The 17090-nt window shown below is 46.5% G+C and overlaps 13 protein-coding genes and 24 non-coding genes across 37 annotated transcripts, besides 7 other annotated features; 8 read left to right on the top strand and 29 right to left on the bottom strand. All coding sequences in view use genetic code 2, as the record gives it.

The window, feature by feature from the left end:
* Positions 1-1400: a D loop (control region).
* Positions 210-611: a tandem repeat (five complete and one truncated copy).
* Positions 612-626: a sequence feature (putative CSB3 region; duplicate).
* Positions 628-646: a sequence feature (putative CSB3).
* Positions 672-691: a sequence feature (putative CSB2 region).
* Positions 873-894: a sequence feature (Py-tract region).
* On the top strand, positions 1401-1471 carry KEF66_t22. The gene has a single exon. It is a non-coding gene; the product is annotated as a tRNA-Pro (tRNA).
* KEF66_t21 lies at positions 1471-1542 on the bottom strand. Its single transcript has one exon. It is a non-coding gene; the product is annotated as a tRNA-Thr (tRNA).
* On the bottom strand, positions 1543-2683 carry CYTB (cytochrome b). The gene has a single exon. A coding segment is annotated over exon 1 (1141 nt).
* A 4-nt stretch (positions 2684-2687) lies between these two features.
* On the top strand, positions 2688-2756 carry KEF66_t20. Its single transcript has one exon. It is a non-coding gene; the product is annotated as a tRNA-Glu (tRNA).
* Positions 2757-3278, top strand: ND6 (NADH dehydrogenase subunit 6). The gene has a single exon. The coding sequence runs from the start codon at positions 2757-2759 to the stop codon at positions 3276-3278; it is 522 nt and encodes a 173-aa protein (NP_037593.1).
* ND5 (NADH dehydrogenase subunit 5) lies at positions 3275-5113 on the bottom strand. The gene has a single exon. The coding sequence runs from the start codon at positions 5111-5113 to the stop codon at positions 3275-3277; it is 1839 nt and encodes a 612-aa protein (NP_037592.1).
* Positions 5114-5186, bottom strand: KEF66_t19. Its single transcript has one exon. It is a non-coding gene; the product is annotated as a tRNA-Leu (tRNA).
* Positions 5187-5191: 5 nt separating this feature from the next.
* KEF66_t18 lies at positions 5192-5258 on the bottom strand. The gene has a single exon. It is a non-coding gene; the product is annotated as a tRNA-Ser (tRNA).
* On the bottom strand, positions 5259-5327 carry KEF66_t17. Its single transcript has one exon. It is a non-coding gene; the product is annotated as a tRNA-His (tRNA).
* ND4 (NADH dehydrogenase subunit 4) lies at positions 5328-6708 on the bottom strand. Its single transcript has one exon. A coding segment is annotated over exon 1 (1381 nt).
* Positions 6702-6998, bottom strand: ND4L (NADH dehydrogenase subunit 4L). Its single transcript has one exon. The coding sequence runs from the start codon at positions 6996-6998 to the stop codon at positions 6702-6704; it is 297 nt and encodes a 98-aa protein (NP_037590.1).
* On the bottom strand, positions 6999-7067 carry KEF66_t16. The gene has a single exon. It is a non-coding gene; the product is annotated as a tRNA-Arg (tRNA).
* Positions 7068-7416, bottom strand: ND3 (NADH dehydrogenase subunit 3). Its single transcript has one exon. A coding segment is annotated over exon 1 (349 nt).
* KEF66_t15 lies at positions 7417-7488 on the bottom strand. The gene has a single exon. It is a non-coding gene; the product is annotated as a tRNA-Gly (tRNA).
* Positions 7489-8273, bottom strand: COX3 (cytochrome c oxidase subunit III). Its single transcript has one exon. A coding segment is annotated over exon 1 (785 nt).
* Positions 8274-8956, bottom strand: ATP6 (ATP synthase F0 subunit 6). Its single transcript has one exon. A coding segment is annotated over exon 1 (683 nt).
* On the bottom strand, positions 8947-9114 carry ATP8 (ATP synthase F0 subunit 8). The gene has a single exon. The coding sequence runs from the start codon at positions 9112-9114 to the stop codon at positions 8947-8949; it is 168 nt and encodes a 55-aa protein (NP_037586.1).
* Position 9115: 1 nt separating this feature from the next.
* KEF66_t14 lies at positions 9116-9188 on the bottom strand. The gene has a single exon. It is a non-coding gene; the product is annotated as a tRNA-Lys (tRNA).
* Positions 9189-9879, bottom strand: COX2 (cytochrome c oxidase subunit II). The gene has a single exon. A coding segment is annotated over exon 1 (691 nt).
* A 7-nt stretch (positions 9880-9886) lies between these two features.
* KEF66_t13 lies at positions 9887-9957 on the bottom strand. The gene has a single exon. It is a non-coding gene; the product is annotated as a tRNA-Asp (tRNA).
* Positions 9958-9969: 12 nt separating this feature from the next.
* KEF66_t12 lies at positions 9970-10040 on the top strand. Its single transcript has one exon. It is a non-coding gene; the product is annotated as a tRNA-Ser (tRNA).
* Positions 10041-11591, bottom strand: COX1 (cytochrome c oxidase subunit I). The gene has a single exon. It carries the CDS (start codon positions 11589-11591, stop codon positions 10041-10043), a length of 1551 nt encoding a protein of 516 aa, NP_037584.1.
* Position 11592: 1 nt separating this feature from the next.
* KEF66_t11 lies at positions 11593-11660 on the bottom strand. Its single transcript has one exon. It is a non-coding gene; the product is annotated as a tRNA-Tyr (tRNA).
* On the top strand, positions 11661-11725 carry KEF66_t10. The gene has a single exon. It is a non-coding gene; the product is annotated as a tRNA-Cys (tRNA).
* Positions 11726-11763: an origin of replication (replication origin of L-strand).
* Positions 11764-11836, top strand: KEF66_t09. Its single transcript has one exon. It is a non-coding gene; the product is annotated as a tRNA-Asn (tRNA).
* Position 11837: 1 nt separating this feature from the next.
* KEF66_t08 lies at positions 11838-11906 on the top strand. Its single transcript has one exon. It is a non-coding gene; the product is annotated as a tRNA-Ala (tRNA).
* A 1-nt stretch (position 11907) lies between these two features.
* On the bottom strand, positions 11908-11979 carry KEF66_t07. The gene has a single exon. It is a non-coding gene; the product is annotated as a tRNA-Trp (tRNA).
* On the bottom strand, positions 11980-13025 carry ND2 (NADH dehydrogenase subunit 2). The gene has a single exon. A coding segment is annotated over exon 1 (1046 nt).
* Positions 13026-13094, bottom strand: KEF66_t06. The gene has a single exon. It is a non-coding gene; the product is annotated as a tRNA-Met (tRNA).
* Positions 13094-13164, top strand: KEF66_t05. The gene has a single exon. It is a non-coding gene; the product is annotated as a tRNA-Gln (tRNA).
* KEF66_t04 lies at positions 13164-13234 on the bottom strand. Its single transcript has one exon. It is a non-coding gene; the product is annotated as a tRNA-Ile (tRNA).
* Positions 13235-13237: 3 nt separating this feature from the next.
* Positions 13238-14212, bottom strand: ND1 (NADH dehydrogenase subunit 1). Its single transcript has one exon. The coding sequence runs from the start codon at positions 14210-14212 to the stop codon at positions 13238-13240; it is 975 nt and encodes a 324-aa protein (NP_037582.1).
* On the bottom strand, positions 14213-14286 carry KEF66_t03. Its single transcript has one exon. It is a non-coding gene; the product is annotated as a tRNA-Leu (tRNA).
* KEF66_r01 lies at positions 14287-15999 on the bottom strand. The gene has a single exon. It is a non-coding gene; the product is annotated as a l-rRNA (ribosomal RNA).
* Positions 16000-16073, bottom strand: KEF66_t02. Its single transcript has one exon. It is a non-coding gene; the product is annotated as a tRNA-Val (tRNA).
* Positions 16074-17022, bottom strand: KEF66_r02. The gene has a single exon. It is a non-coding gene; the product is annotated as a s-rRNA (ribosomal RNA).
* Positions 17023-17090, bottom strand: KEF66_t01. The gene has a single exon. It is a non-coding gene; the product is annotated as a tRNA-Phe (tRNA).

Genomic DNA, 17090 nt, shown 5'->3' with positions numbered 1-17090 from the left:
ATTGACACATTGTCATGCAGTCCTTGTAAGGGGTGGGGAAGGTGTGTGTCTCTTGTTGAATATCTTATACTGTTGGTTTTTGTGTTCTTTAGCTTTTGTGTCATGCAGGAGGTGGGGATGTGGGAGGGTGTCTGAAATGATGGAAATAGCCATATTTTGACTTTAGGGAAAGTAGCAGGGTTTGTTCAATAAGGGGTTCATGGTTGGTTTAACCCATGTTAGGGTGAGATGAAGAGTGAGAGAAGTTGAATCATTAAAATGGGGGAAAGGTTGAGGGTAAGTCTAACCCATGTTAGGGTGAGATGAAGAGTGAGAGAAGTTGAATCATTAAAATGGGGGAAAGGTTGAGGGTAAGTCTAACCCATGTTAGGGTGAGATGAAGAGTGAGAGAAGTTGAATCATTAAAATGGGGGAAAGGTTGAGGGTAAGTCTAACCCATGTTAGGGTGAGATGAAGAGTGAGAGAAGTTGAATCATTAAAATGGGGGAAAGGTTGAGGGTAAGTCTAACCCATGTTAGGGTGAGATGAAGAGTGAGAGAAGTTGAATCATTAAAATGGGGGAAAGGTTGAGGGTAAGTCTAACCCATGTTAGGGTGAGATGAAGAGTGAGATGCTTCGGGGTTTTCCTGTTTCCGGGGGGTTTTCAGGAGTATAGATAACCTTAGGAGTTTGGGGGGTGGGGGGGGTTTTGCGCGCAAAAAGGGGGTGATCTAAGGGATCTTTGGATTAACAAGACCACCCTTATGCACTTGATATCTTTTAATGTTATTCTTTAGATAAAGATTAATTACATTGAGACTATTTACTTGCACGCAAGGAAATGTTCCACCTTGAATATTTCTATCGGCTAGATGCACTCTGAAATGCCAGATGAAAAGGAAAAAAAAAAGAGAACCCCTTACCCGCTGGAGTGAACGCCCGGCTTGCTGGGTAACGAGTCGTATGTAATACCAACATTAACTTATGTAAGTGTCGATGAAAGTGTGAGGAATAATATCAGGTCATGGCCCTGAAGTAGGAACCAAATGCCAGGAATAGTTCACTATGTGAAACCCCCACAATTTTTGTCCCTCACCTTCAATAACCGTTGGCATTAAGTAATCAACTGATGGTAGGCTCTTACTGCATGGGAATTTGGGATCGACAGAAGTTTGAGTCTTGGTATAACTTGACATATGAAGGTTGTGTTCGGTGTAAAGTTTCGACTAGTCTTTAATTCTTTATTGTATACCTTATAGGTTTGGTTTTTGTATATATTTAGTTATATAGCTGGTATATGAATGTTTGACACCATGTTTTGTTCACATCCATTTGTGTCTTGTACATCGGACTTAATGTTTACTATAAATATATGGTGTAATTACATATATGTATATTAATTTTCATAAAACATATGTTCCCAGAAAATAGTTTAACGCTAGAATCCTAGCTTTGGGAGTTAGGGGTAGGAGTTGAAATCTCCTTTTTCTGAGCAACAGGAGGGATTTTAACCCTCGACAGCCAGTTTACAAGACTGGCGCTCTAACACTGAGCTACTAATGCACTGTCATCCGAGAATCTTATTTTCTAGTCAGCCTGTTACTGGAATTATGACTAAGAAAAGGAAGAAGTAGAGGAATGAAGCAACTTGTCCAATAATAACAAAAGGGTGTTCTACGGGCATTCCCCCGATTCATGTGAGAATTATTACGTCTGCTACGAGGGATCAAAATAGGAATTGCGAAAAGGGTCGGAATATTAGACTTCGTTGTTTTGATGTGTGGAGGATGGGGACAAGCATGAGGATTAAAATAGAGAACAACAGGGCGAGTACTCCGCCAAGTTTATTTGGAATAGATCGGAGAATGGCGTATGCAAAGAGGAAATATCACTCGGGCTTGATATGGGGCGGTGTAACAAGTGGGTTTGCGGGGGTGAAATTATCTGGGTCGCCCAGAAGGTTTGGGGAGAATAAAGCGAGGGCAGCTAGGGCAATGAGGAGGGCTGCAAATCCCAGGAGGTCTTTATATGAGAAGTATGGGTGGAAGGGGACTTTGTCTGAGTCTGAATTCAATCCAGTGGGGTTGTTGGAGCCAGTTTCGTGTAGGAAAATAAGGTGGATTACGGTTGCGGCTGCGATGACAAATGGGAATAGGAAGTGGAATGCAAAGAACCGGGTGAGTGTGGCATTATCTACAGAAAATCCGCCTCAGATCCATTGTACTAGGGTGTTACCGACATAAGGTACGGCTGAGAGTAGGTTGGTGATGACAGTGGCACCCCAGAATGATATTTGTCCTCAGGGAAGGACGTAACCAACAAAGGCGGTCATCATTACGAGAAGCAGCAGGATGACGCCAACATTTCATGTTTCTTTATACAGAAAAGAGCCGTAGTATAGACCTCGGCCGATGTGGAGGTAAATGCAGATAAAGAAGAATGATGCGCCGTTAGCGTGGATGTTTCGGATTAATCAACCGTAGTTTACGTCCCGGCAGATGTGGGCCACGGAAGTGAAGGCAGTTGCGATGTCTGAGGTGTAGTGTATGGCTAAGAATAGGCCGGTTAAAATCTGGGTGATTAAACATAGTCCTAAGAGGGACCCAAAGTTTCATCAGACAGAGATATTAGAGGGGGCTGGTAAATCGACTAATGCATCATTTGCGATTTTTAAAAGGGGGTGTGATTTTCGTAGGCTGGCCATTAGGGTTTTTGTAGTTGAATGACAACGACGGTTTTTCAAGCCGTGAGTCCTGGTTAAAGTCCTGGCAGAAACTATGACTTTTGTGATATGCCTAGTATTGTTTTGCCTTGTTTTAGGGTTAGTAGCGGTTGCTTCGAACCCATCACCTTATTTTGCTGCTTTAGGGCTGGTTGTTGTTGCTGGTATGGGGTGTGGGGTACTGATCGGTCATGGTGGGCCCTTTCTGTCGTTAGTACTATTTTTAATTTACTTGGGGGGGATGTTGGTTGTGTTTGCGTATTCGGCGGCGTTGGCTGCTGAACCTTACCCAGAAACTTGGGGGAGTCGGCCAGTAATAGTTTACAGTGCTAGTTACATGGTGGGGGTGGTGCTAGTCTCTGTATTGTTCTGAGGGGGGTGATATGAGTCTTCATGGGTGTTAGTGGATGAGTTGGGTGAGTTTTCGGTGTTTCGGGGTGATATTGGAGGAGTTGCTTTAATATACTCGTCAGGGGGTTGAATGTTGCTTATTAGTGCGTGGGTACTTTTATTGACACTATTTGTGGTGCTCGAGTTGACTCGTGGGATGAGTCGAGGGGCGCTTCGGGCAGTTTAAATAGTAAAAATAAGAATTATTAGGGCAAGAGAGAGGACGAATGAAAGGAGGAATGTTTTGATCATTCCCTTTTGAATGTTGCTTGTGGCGGAGGCCAGGGGGATATTGGATGATGAGATTGCTTTGGGTCCTGTCTTCTCTAGTCAGGTTTGGTCGACTATTTGGCTGGCAATAGACTGACCTAGGAGTAGGCCGAGTTTTGGGGCTAGGCGGTGTAGAATGTGGGGGTAAAAGCCTAGTATTAGGGAGAAGTGGTGGGGGTTGCGATAGGGTGCTGGTTGAGATGGCTTGTTTACAATTGCGACAATTGCTATAGCGACGAGAAGGCCTGAGATTGTGACTGCAAGGGCAGCTAGTTTGAGGGCTGGAGGTATGCTTATAACCGGGGTTTTTAATGGGGAGATGTTGGAGAAAATGAGGAGTCCTGCAATAATGCTTCCTCAGGCGAGTCGCTTGATTGGGTTAATAAGTGCTGGGTTGTTTTCATTAATAGGGGTGATGGGTGTGAATCGGGGTTGACCCATCGAGACGTAGAATACCAGTCGAAAGCTGTAAGCTGCTGTAAAAGACGTGGCTAGGAGGGTGAGAGCGAGGGCTCAGGCGTTTAGGTGGGATGTGTTTATTGCTTCAATAATTGCATCTTTGGAGAAGAAGCCGGCTAGGAAAGGGGTTCCCGTGAGGGCGAGGCTGCCAATAGTTAAGCAAGAAGATGTGAAGGGGGTGAGGTGATGTATTCCCCCTATTTTCCGGATGTCTTGTTCGTCGTTTAGGCTGTGAATAATAGACCCAGAGCATAAGAATAGCATGGCTTTGAAGAAGGCGTGTGTGCAGATGTGGAGGAATGCAAGTTGTGGTTGGTTTAGTCCAATAGTAACTATTATTAGTCCTAATTGGCTAGATGTGGAGAATGCAATAATCTTCTTGATATCGTTCTGGGTAAGAGCACAAGTTGCGGTAAATAATGTTGTGAGGGCTCCGAGGCATAGACAGGTTGTAAGGGCTATGGGGTTGTTTTCCAGGAGCGGGCTCATTCGGACTAGTAGGAAAATTCCTGCGACAACTATCGTGCTTGAGTGAAGTAGGGCGGATACCGGTGTCGGGCCTTCTATTGCGGCGGGTAGTCAGGGGTGAAGTCCAAACTGGGCTGATTTACCAGTTGCTGCGACGATAAGGCCTAGAAGTGGGAAAGATAGGTCTATGTTCTTAGAGGCTGCAAATAGTTGTTCTAAGTCCCAGGAGTTTAGGTTGAGTGCTATTCATGCTATGGCGAAGATAAGGCCGATATCTCCAACCCGGTTGTAGATTACGGCTTGCAGTGCCGCGGCGTTAGCATCTGCTCGGCCATACCATCAGCCGATAAGAAGGAAGGATATAATACCGACACCTTCTCAGCCGATGAATAGTTGAAACATGTTGTTTGCGGTGACTAGAATAATTATCGCGATGAGAAATGTTAGTAAGTATTTAAAAAAACGGTTTATTTGTGGGTCTGCGTGCATGTATCAAGAGGCAAATTCTAGAATTGACCAGGTTACGTAAAGGGCAATGGGGACGAAGATGATTGAGTAGAAGTCAAGTTTTAGGCCGATATTAATGCTAAATGAGTTAGTATTTATTCAGGTTCAGATAGTAATGATTGTTTCTGAGCCTTCGTGGAGGTAGAGAGCTAACGGGAGGAGGCTTACAAAGAAAGCTATTTTTACAGCTATTGTCACGTGTGAGTTGGCCCATTGGAGTTTTCGAGGAGAAGGAAGGAGAGATGTGGCTAGCGGGAAAGTGAGGAGTGTAAACACGATGGCGAGACTGGAGGACATAATCAACATGTTTGGAGACATAGCTGCTACTTGGATTTGCACCAAGAGTTTTTGGTTCCTAAGACCAACGGATGAGCTGTTATCCTTTAGGAGCGGGTACGAGTGAGCCCAGGAGTCCAACCAAGGTCATGAAAATTAGCAGTTTCCATTGCTGCCAGCCTCTCTCGGTGGGCAAGAGGGCTTCAACCTCTGTTTTTAGAATCACAATCTAATGTTTTATTTAAACTATGCCTACAGGCTGTTCAGCCTCAAATTAGCTCGGGTTTAAGCACTAGGAGAATGAGAGGGAGTAGGTGCAAGGCAATGAGCAGGTGTTCTCGGGTGTGAGATGGTTCGAGTGCAAGAATGTGTGTTGGGAGCGGGCCTCGTTGGGTTATAAGGAATATATAGAGTGAATAGCCAGCTGTGATCAGGGTGCCGGTTCCTGTGAGTGCCAGGGTTCATCAGGATCAGTTAAATAGGGAGATAATAATTATAAGTTCACCCATAAGGTTAGGAAGAGGTGGAAGTGCTAGGTTGGCTAAGCTGGCAATAAATCACCAGGTTGCCATAAGGGGGAGGGCCATTTGAAGTCCTCGTGCCAGTACCATGGTCCGGCTGTGTGTTCGCTCGTAGTTTGTGTTAGCCAAACAAAAGAGAGCTGAGGAGGTTAGACCGTGGGCGATTATCAGGATTAGGGACCCTGTGAGGCCTCAGGGTGATTGGATTAGAACCCCCCCAGCTACCAGGCCTATGTGGCTGACGGATGAGTAGGCAATTAGGGATTTAAGGTCAGTTTGTCGTAGACAAATCGAGCCAGTTATTACTACACCTCAGAGTGCGAAGATGATGAAGGGGTAGCTTAGTTCCTTAGTTAGTGGCTCTAGCATTGTTATCATTCGGATTATGCCGTAACCGCCAAGCTTAAGAAGGACAGCTGCAAGAATTATTGAGCCTGCAATGGGGGCTTCGACGTGTGCCTTGGGAAGTCATAAATGGACACCATAGAGAGGTATTTTAACTAGGAAGGCCAGGAGGCAGCCCGCTCATCAAAGTTTGTCTCCATAGGATGTTATATGAGTTGGGTCGGTGTAATGGAGGGTGAGGAGTGAGAGGGTCCCGGCGGAATTTTGAAGCAATAGTAGGGCGACGAGCAGGGGGAGTGACCCTGCCAGGGTGTAGAATAGGAAGTAGGTACCTGCGTTAAGACGTTCTGTTTGGTTACCTCAGCGTGTGATAATAATGAGCGTGGGGATAAGAGTGGCTTCGAACATCACGTAAAACATGATAATTTCGGTTGCGCCGAATGCGAGGATTAAGAAGAATTGAAGTGAGGTAAGGAGGGTAATATACATGCGCTGGCGGTTGATGGGTTCTGAGGCCGTGTGGTTTTGACTTGCCAAAATTATCAGGGGGAGTAATCAGCATGTGAGGACAAGAAGGGGTGTTGATAGGGCATCTGTTGCTATACAGAGGTTTAGTGAAGATCAGCCAGTTTCTGAAAGGTTCTTAAGTCATGAGAGACTAGCTAGGGAGATGCAGAAACTATGAGTTAAGGTAGTTGGTCAGAGTCAGTTTGGTTTGACCAGCCAGGCTGTTGGGATAAGTATAAGTGTTGGAATTAAGATTTTTAGCATTGTAGTAAGTTCAGGCTTTGAAGTCGGTCGGTACCATGTGTTCGAGCGGTAGCTACTAGGAGGGCCAGACCTGCACTTGCTTCACAGGCCGAAAATGCTAGGAGAAGTATTGGGGAAGCTGAGAAGTTGGTTGAGTCTAGTTGAAGTGTCCAAAGGGAGAGGGCAATGAACAGGGACAGTATTATACCCTCCAAGCATAGTAGGGCGGAGAGGAGGTGAAATCGGTGAAATGCAAGGCCTGTCAGGCCAAGAAGAAAGGCAGAGGAAAATGCAAAATGTGTGGGGGTCATTAGGCGGTTGCGGATTTAAACCACAAATTTTTGAGCCGAAATCAAATGTTTTTCTTAGACTAACTGCCTATTCAGCCCACTCTAGGCCTCCTTGAATTCATTCATAGATAAGACCCAAGGTGAGAAGAAAAAGGACTGCTGTGGCTCAGGTGAATGTCAGCAAGGGCGTAGGTAGCTGATCTCCTCAAGGAAGTGGAAGAAGGAGTGCAATTTCTAGATCGAAGAGGAGGAAGAGGATGGCGATGAGGAAAAATCGTAGTGAGAAGGGAAGTCGAGCAGAGCCCATGGGGTCGAAGCCGCATTCATATGGTGAAAGCTTTTCGTGGTCTGGTGAAATCTGCGGCAGTCAGAAGGATACAATGGCAAGAATTGTAGAAAGCAGGGCAGTGATTGTAATAATTGTCATAAGAAGGCTCATTATCTTTCCTTGGAATTTAACCAAGACCGGGTGATTGGAAGTCACTTATACTGCGCTTAATACTAGAAAGATTAAGATCCTCATCAGTAGATAGAGATATAAAGGAACAGTCATACAACGTCTACGAAGTGTCAGTATCATGCGGCTGCTTCGAACCCAAAATGGTGATTGGCCGTAAAGTGGTGGAGAATCTGACGTAGGAGGCAGACGGCCAAGAACGTCGAGCCGATTAGAACATGAAGTCCGTGGAAACCAGTGGCAACGAAGAATGTGGCGCCATAAACCCCATCTGCAATAGTGAAGGGGGCTTCGTGGTATTCAAGTGCTTGGAGGAACGTAAAGTAGCCCCCAAGAAGGATTGTGAGGAAAAGGGAGTGAATGGCTTGTTTCCGTTTACCCTCCATGATGCTGTGATGTGCTCAGGTTACTGTTACACCGGAAGCAAGAAGAACAGCTGTATTAAGTAAAGGGACTTCAAATGGGTCAAGAGGAGTGATGCCTGCTGGTGGTCAGAAACCACCCAACTCAGGGGTAGGGGCTAGGCTTGCATGATAGAATGCCCAGAAGAACCCTAAAAAGAAGAGGACTTCCGAGGTAATGAACAGGATTATCCCGTATCGTAAACCCTTTTGTACGGGTGGGGTGTGATGGCCTTGGAATGTGGCTTCTCGAACGACATCGCGTCATCACTGAAAGATGGTTAAAATAAGAAGAATTGTGCCAAGTGTTATTAGGGTTGTAGAGTGGAAGTGGAATCAAATAGCAAGGCCGGAGGTTATTAGAAGTGCAGCGATAGCTCCCGTGAGGGGTCATGGGCTGGGGTCAACTATATGGTAAGGGTGTGCTTGATGGGCCATTAGACGTTTTCTTGTAGGTAGAGGCTTAAGAGTAGGACAAATACATAGGCCTGAATTATTGCGACTGCAACCTCTAGGAGTGTAAGAAGGAAGAGGAGGGTTGCTGTTGAAATCGCGATTATAGGTATGATGGGGAGGAGAACAAAGGCGGCTGTAGCGATAAGTTGAATTAGGAGGTGACCTGCCGTCAGGTTTGCTGTGAGTCGGACACCAAGGGCAAGAGGGCGAATGAACAGACTAATTGTTTCAATGATAATTAAAACTGGGATCAGGGCTGTAGGGGTGCCTTCTGGCAATAGATGGCCTAATGCATGTGTGGGTTGGTTTCGTATACCGATAATGACAGTGGCGAGTCAGAGTGGGACTGCGAGGCCCATATTTAATGAGAGCTGGGTTGTGGGTGTAAAGGTGTAGGGGAGAAGTCCAAGCATGTTAATAGATAAAAGAAAGATTATGAGTGATGCAAACAGGGTCGCTCATTTGTGGCCCCCGAGGTTTAGTGGAAGAAGGAGTTGGGAGGTAAAACGGTTAATAAATCAGCCTTGGAGTGTGAGCAGTCGGTTGTTTATTCATCGACTAGAGGGGGTGGGGAATAATGCTCATGGTAAGATAATTGCAAGTGCAATAAGGGGAATACCCAGGTATACGGGGGATATAAATTGATCAAAGAAGCTTAGTATCATGGTCAGTTTCAGGATTCTGTTTTAGGTTTTTGTGTGCTTTGTGGGGTGGGTTCATTGGGGAAGGTATGGGCTAAGACTTTTGGGGGAATAATTGTCAAAAACACTATTCAAGAAAAAACTAGGATTATAAACCAAGGTGCGGGGTTAAGCTGGGGCATGCCACTAAGGGTGGTTGTTAGGCACCAATTTTTAGCTTAAAAGGCTAACGCTGGGACTTATTAGCTTCTTAGTGAGGCTTCTTCAATTATTAACGAAGACCAGTTTTCGAAGTGCTGAAGGGGGACTGCTTCTACAACGATTGGTATGAAGCTGTGATTAGCCCCGCAGATTTCAGAGCATTGTCCGAAGAACACACCTGGGCGGCTAATAATAAAAGTTGTTTGATTTAGTCGGCCGGGTACAGCATCTACTTTTACACCTAAAGCGGGGATTGCTCAAGAGTGTAATACGTCTTCAGCGGAAATAAGCACTCGGATGGGGGACTCAACGGGGGTCACTATCCGATGATCGGCTTCAAGGAGCCGAAATTGCCCGGGTGTAAGGTCTTGTGTAGGGGTTATATATGAGTCGAAGCCGAGGTCCTCATAATCTGTGTATTCATAGCTTCAGTACCACTGATGGCCTATGGCTTTGATTGTGAGGTGGGGGTCGTTGATTTCATCCATTAGGTACAAGATTCGAAGGGATGGGAGGGCAATAAGAATAAGAATGATAGCTGGGAGAACTGTTCAGATGATTTCAATTTCTTGGGAGTCTAGAACAAGTTTGTCCGTAAGTTTCGCTGTGACTATGGCAACAATAATATAAAGTACCATTGTACTGATGAGGATTACAATTATTAAGGCGTGATCGTGGAAGTGAAGTAGTTCTTCTATTAGGGGTGAAGCTGCGTCTTGAAATCCGAGTTGTGAGGGATGGGCCATTGTGTTGCAAGATACGCGGGGCTTTAACCCACGATTCTGCCTTGACAAGGCAGCGTTATAGAATTTTACTAGTATCTTGGGGTGGATTATAAGAAAGTGGCAGAGCGGTTATGCGATTGGCTTGAAACCAATTGATGGGGGTTCAACTCCTCCCTTTCTCGCTAGTTTAATGGGGCTCGAACGAATGCAGGTTCCTCGAATGTGTGGTAGGGGGGAGGGCAGCCGTGGAGTCACTCAACGTTTGTTGCGGTTATAAGGACTGATAGGACTTCTCGTTTAGCTGAGAATGCTTCTCAAATAATGAATAGGAACATAATTACAGCGACGAGAGACATTAGAGATCCAATTGAGGAGACCGTATTTCAGAGAGCATAGGCATCGGGGTAGTCAGAGTAGCGTCGGGGCATTCCGGCTAGACCTAGGAAATGTTGGGGGAAGAATGTTAAGTTTACTCCAATAAATATTACGCCGAAGTGAACTTTTGTTCATGTTGAGTGAAGTGTGTAGCCTGTAAATAGCGGGAATCAGTGGACGAAAGCAGCAACGATGGCAAAGACGGCCCCCATCGAAAGGACGTAGTGGAAGTGGGCTACTACATAGTATGTGTCATGAAGAACGATGTCTAGGGAGGAGTTGGCTAGTACGATCCCGGTCAGGCCCCCTACTGTGAAAAGGAAGATGAACCCGAGGGCTCATAGTAGTGGTGTTTCTCATTTAATGTTCCCTCCGTGAAGGGTGGCTAATCAGCTAAAAACTTTTACACCTGTTGGGATCGCAATAATTATTGTTGCTGATGTAAAGTAAGCTCGTGTGTCTACGTCCATACCGACTGTGAACATATGGTGGGCTCACACAATAAAACCTAAAAGGCCGATAGCCATCATAGCTCAGACCATACCCATGTAGCCGAAGGGTTCTTTCTTCCCTGAGTAGTATGCAACAATGTGCGAAATCATACCGAAGCCTGGGAGGATCAAAATATATACTTCAGGGTGGCCAAAGAATCAAAACAGGTGTTGGTAGAGGATTGGATCCCCTCCTCCTGCAGGGTCAAAGAATGTTGTATTAAGGTTTCGGTCTGTAAGCAGTATTGTAATACCGGCGGCTAAAACTGGCAGCGAGAGGAGCAGCAGGACAGCCGTAATTAGGACGGCTCAGACAAACAGGGGAATTTGGTATATTGTGACAGTTGTGGGTTTCATGTTAATAATGGTAGTAATGAAGTTGATAGCTCCCAGAATTGATGAAATACCTGCAAGGTGTAGTGAAAAGATGGTTAGATCTACTGAGGCTCCAGCATGGGCGAGGTTGCTAGCTAGGGGAGGGTAGACAGTCCACCCGGTACCGGCACCAGCTTCGACACCTGAAGAAGCCAGGAGAAGAAGGAATGAAGGGGGTAGAAGTCAGAAGCTTATATTATTTATTCGAGGGAATGCTATGTCTGGGGCACCGATTATCAGGGGGATAAGTCAGTTGCCAAAGCCTCCAATCATAATTGGTATAACTATGAAAAAGATTATTACAAAGGCGTGTGCGGTAACGATTACGTTATAAATCTGGTCGTCCCCTAGGAGAGCACCAGGTTGGCTGAGTTCTGCCCGAATGAGGAGGCTTAGGGCTGTCCCCACTATTCCGGCTCAGGCACCAAATACGAGATAGAGGGTGCCGATGTCTTTGTGATTGGTCGAGAAAAATCAACGTGTGATTGCCACAGGTAGGATGGCTGAGTTAAGCGGTGGATTGTAGCCCCATAGACAGAGGTTCGAGCCCTCTTCTTACCAAGCCCTGGGGTGTTACACGTTAGATTGCAAATCTAAAGAAGTAGGCTAGTCGCCTACCGGGGCTTTCCCCCGCCTATTAGCTGCCCAGTTAGGCGGGGGAAAGTAGATAGATGCTCGCTGGATTGGGCGCTTAGCTGTTAACTAAGAAGTTGTAGGATCGAGGCCTACCTATCTAGGAAGGCTTTAGCTTAATTAAAGTGTCTGTTTTGCATGCAGTTGATGTGGGATAACAGCCCGCAAGTCTTATCAGGGGCTGGGAGATTTTCACTCCCGCTTAGGGCTTTGAAGGCCCTTGGTCTTAATGCTATCCTAAGCCCCTTAGGTTGTTAAGAGCGCTAGGGTGGCAGGAGCTAGCGGGAGTAGTAGGGTGGCGGTTGTGCTTGAGATTGCGAGCGGAAGGGTTAGTTGAGGGGAGGAGAATCGCCACGGAGTGGTGCCGGTGAGGTTGTTTGGGGCTATTGTGAGTGTTATCGCGTACGAGAGTCGTAGATAGAAGTATAAGCTGAGGAGGGCAGTAAGGGCTGCTAGAGTGGCGAGGGTGGCAAGGTCTTGCTTTGTTAGTTCTTGGAGGATAAACCATTTAGGTATGAACCCGGTTAGAGGGGGAAGGCCCCCTAGGGAGAGTAAGACTAGTGGGATAAGAGCTGTTAGGATAGGCGTTTTTGTTCAGGAGATTGCGAGGGCATTAATGGTTGTGGCTTTGTTTATTTTGAAGATTAGGAATACTGAGGATGTTATAATGAGGTAGGTGATGAGAGCAAGAAGGGTGAGGAGGGGTGAGAACTGAAGGATAAGTATTATTCAGCCGAGGTGGGCGATTGATGAATAGGCAAGGATTTTACGGAGCTGCGTTTGGTTGAGGCCGCCTCACCCACCCACGAGGGTAGATGTGAGGCCTAAAATAATTAAGGGGGTGGGGTTGTCAAGTTGGATTTGTATAAGTAGTGCAAAGGGGGCAAGCTTTTGTCAAGTTGAAAGGATGAGGCCGGTTGTTAGGTCCAAACCTTGAAGAACTTCGGGGAGTCAGGAGTGTATTGGTGCTAGACCAATTTTCAATGCCAGGGCAATAATAATTATGGTTGTGGCGAGGGGGTGTGTCATTTGTTGGATGTCCCACTGGCCTGTGAGCCAGGCGTTTGTTATGCTTGCAAACAGGAGTGTGGCGGCGGCTGTTGCTTGTGTTAAAAAGTATTTAGTAGTAGCCTCAACCGCTCGAGGGTGGTGATGTTGCGCTATGAGTGGGATAATGGCTAGTGTGTTGATTTCTAGGCCCATTCAGGCTAAGAGTCAGTGTGAACTCGCAAATGTAATTGTAGTTCCGAGACCTAGACCAAGGAGAAGGGTGGTTAGGATAAAAGGATTCATTAGTAAAGGAAGGATTTGAACCTACATAGTTGGGGTATGGGCCCAAGAGCTTATTTAGCTGACTTTACTAGGAAGTGGTGTAGAGGAAGCACAAAGAGTTTTGATCTCTTCAGGTTGGGTTCGAGCCCCTTCTTTCTAAGGAGTTGGGGGGATTTTAACCCCCATAATTCACTCTATCAAAGTGGTCCTTTAAGTTCAGGCACAGCTCCTGATTACAGTTGCGGTGGAAGTCCAGCAAGTGCAGTGGGAAGTGCCAAGTGTCAAATAATCAGCGCTAGGGTGAGGGGGAGAAAGTTTTTCCAGATCAGGTGTATTAGCTGGTCGTATCGAAACCGGGGGTAAGAGGCCCGCACCCAAAGGAAAACAACTGAAAGAAGTGCCGCCTTGGTTATTAGATTAATAGCCGTCAGGGTCGCGATAGTGGGAATGTGTGAGGCGCCCAGGAATAAGACAGCGGATAAGGTATTTATCAAGAGGATGTTGGAGTATTCGGCTAGGAAGAATAAGGCGAAGGGTCCTCCTGCATACTCGACGTTGAAGCCTGAGACGAGTTCGGACTCTCCTTCGGTGAGATCGAAGGGTGCCCGGTTTGTTTCGGCGAGTGTGGAAATATACCATATTGCAGCTAGAGGTCATGCTGGCAAAACTAGTCAGACAGCCTCTTGGGCTGTGTTAAAGGTCTGAAGAGTGAAACCCCCTGTGAGGATGATGATATTAAGTAAAATAAGTCCTAGGCTGACTTCATAAGAGATGGTCTGTGCTACGGCTCGGAGTGCCCCAACGAGGGCATATTTTGAATTTGATGCTCAACCTGAGCCGAGGATAGAGTAAACTGCAAGGCTTGACAGTGCGAGGACAAATAAGATCCCCAAGTTAAGGTCAACTGTGGAGTATGGAAGAGGCATAGGGGCTCATAGTGTAAGAGCAAGAGTGAGAGCGAGCATAGGTGCTAAAAGAAAAAGGACTGGGGATGCGGTGGAAGGTCGAACAGGTTCTTTGATAAAAAGTTTAATACCATCAGCGATAGGTTGGAGAAGGCCATAAGGTCCGACGATATTGGGGCCTTTTCGGAGTTGCATGTAACCGAGCACTTTCCGTTCAAGTAAGGTGAGGAATGCAACTGCTAGTAGAACGGGTACGATTAGGGCCAATGGGTTGATAATATGGGTGATGAGTGTTGAAATCATAGTTAAGGAGAGGACTTGAACCTCTGTGGAAAGGGCTTAGGTCTTTTGCATTAGCCGGGCTCTGCCACCCTAACACGCCGTTATCTTCGGCACAGATGGTTATGCCCTTTTACCTAGTTTAGATTTTTTCATTAGGTGGGGGTGAGGCGTACTAAGAGCATGGGCCCCTTCTTTTCGGTCCTTTCGTACTAGAAAAGATCATCACATAGATAGAAACTGACCTGGATTACTCCGGTCTGAACTCAGATCACGTAGGACTTTAATCGTTGAACAAACGAACCCTTAATAGCGGCTGCACCATTAGGATGTCCTGATCCAACATCGAGGTCGTAAACCCCCTTGTCGATATGGGCTCTAAAAGGGGATTGCGCTGTTATCCCTAGGGTAACTTGGTTCGTTGATCGGCGTTGCCGGATCAGTTTGGTCAGAATTTCTGCTGATTAGAGCTGTCGCTCTAGCTTGTAGGAGGAGAGGAATGTAGGGGTGTACTCCTTTTCCACGTGGGGGTTTTGTGTTCCCCATGGTCGCCCCAACCGAAGACATCAGGGCTGGTTTCATTTAGTTCAGGGCCCTTAGCTGGGTGTATTTGACATGATCTGCCCTTGCGTCTAAAGCTCCATAGGGTCTTCTCGTCTTATGAGGTTATCCCCGCTTCTGCACGGGGAGATCAATTTCATTGACTGGGGGAAGGAGACAGCTAAGCCCTCGTTATGCCATTCATACGGGTCTTCATTTAAAAGACAAGTGATTACGCTACCTTTGCACGGTCAAAATACCGCGGCCGTTGAACTATGATGTCACTGGGCAGGCGGGACCTCTTATACTTGTGTCTTGCAAGAGGCGATGTTTTTGGTAAACAGGCGAGGCTTGGGGTATGTTTGCCGAGTTCCTTCTCCCCCCTTGGGTCTTTCCTCTGGGGCACACCAGTGTGGGGTTAACGGGGTTGTATTGGATGTTTTCCTAGTCAATCGATGACATTTTCCAGTTCCCTCTTTGATTGGGGCCGTTAAGAGTCGGTGGGGGGTCCGTTCCGATTTACACATGTGCGAGGAGAGAGTACTTAGTATTCTCTTATTACTCATATTAGCATGGTCATCCCTATGTTTGGCATAGGGGGGCTCGTTAAATTTAGGGGATTAAGATAAGGTTATCGGTATATATGGAGGTGTCTATGTCTGAGCTTTAACGCTTTCTGTTAAGGTGGCTGCTTTTAGGCCCACTAAAACATTTGTCCTTGATTGAGTATGATCTTTATCCTGCTGTAAAAGTTGTGTCTTGTTTCAAAGGGGCTGTACCCCCTTTGACTAACACCTCTAGTTTCTCGTTGCATCTGATGGGTAATAACAGTGCATGAGTGGGGAACCCAGAGGGCTGAACTTCTATCCAATTCACGGGCAACCAGCTATAACTGAGTTCGGTAGGTCTGTCACCTCTACTCAAAGCTCTTCCCACTCTTTTGCCACAGAGACGGGTTTGCCCTATAAATAGGCTGTCTTGGAGTAGCTCACTCAGTTTCGGGGTTACAAACTTTAAGTTCTCTTTGCTTGAAAGTGCTAGCTAAATCATGATGCAAAAGGTACGAGTTCTAATCTCTGCTTTATTAAGCTTTACTGGGCTATTTCATCTCTTTTTCAGCTTTCCCTTGCGGTACTTTTTCTATTGCTCCGGATTTCCTTTTTTATCGCCTGGACTCAGGTGGAAGAATGGTTTGGCTACGTGGGTGTTACGTGCTTTAGGGGTTATTTATATGGGTTTGTTAGGTGAAGGGGTTGGGCTAGCTAATGGGCGTCAGGGCGATCCGACTTGCACGGATGTCTTCTCGGTGTAAGTGAGGTGCTGGGTCTGGCTTAGCTACACCCTGATTTTTCCAAGTGCACCTTCCGGTACACTTACCATGTTACGACTTTCCTCCCCTTCGCGGGTTGTTGGTTTTAGTTAGTTTAGTCTTGTAGGGCTTGGGGAGGGTGACGGGCGGTGTGTGCGCGCTTTAGGGCCAATTTCAGCGGGACACTCTATTCCCTGCTTACTACTAAATCCTCCTTCAATTGCATGTTTCAATGCATTATTCGTATTTGCTAGCTTTAGCAAATGTAGCCCATTTCTTCCCCCCTCATTCACTACACCTCGACCTGACGTTTTGGGCTTTGCCAACTTTGCTTACTGTTAAGCCTTCACAGGGTAAGCTGACGACGGTGGTATATAGGCGGATGAGGCAAGAGAGGGTGAGGTTTAACGGGGGTTATCGGTTCTAGAACAGGCTCCTCTAGGTGGATGTTAAGCACCGCCAAGTCCTTTGGGTTTTAAACTAACGTTTGTAATTCCCGGGCGGATGTTGAGTGTAATGTACAATCGATGTTTAGGGCTAAGCATAGTGGGGTATCTAATCCCAGTTTGTTCCTTAGCTTTCGTGGGTTCAGGGTGAATAAGGCTACTTTCGTAATTGGGTTTCATACTCCCGGGTGCTTATAACAGCTTTGGGAGCGTTCGGCCTTAGTTTGGTCAACCCCCTAACCACCCTTTACGCCGCTGTCTGTCAACTCGGGCCTCTCGTATAACCGCGGTGGCTGGCACGAGTTTTACCGGCCCTCTTAACCTTAACTAAGTCAAGTTTGCACTTATGGCTTAATATTTATCACTGCTGAGTTCCCTTGAGGGTGTGGCTAAGCAAGGCGTCGTGGGCCAGATATGTCTGTGCCTGATGCCAGCTCCTTGTTCCCGAGCAGGGCGTTATGGGCATTCTCACAGGGGGGCGGATACTTGCATGTGTAAGTCTAGTTAGAGTCGACAGTAAAGTCAGGACCAAGCCTTTGTGCCTACGGGGCTTTCTAGGGCCCATCTTAACATCTTCAGTGTTATGCTTTAATTAAGCTACGTTAGC

This window comes from Paralichthys olivaceus, mitochondrion (assembly GCF_024713975.1).
Source record: "Paralichthys olivaceus mitochondrion, complete genome".
Classification (NCBI taxonomy): Eukaryota; Metazoa; Chordata; class Actinopteri; order Pleuronectiformes; family Paralichthyidae; genus Paralichthys; species Paralichthys olivaceus.
This window is presented reverse-complemented; position numbering and strand designations above follow the sequence as displayed.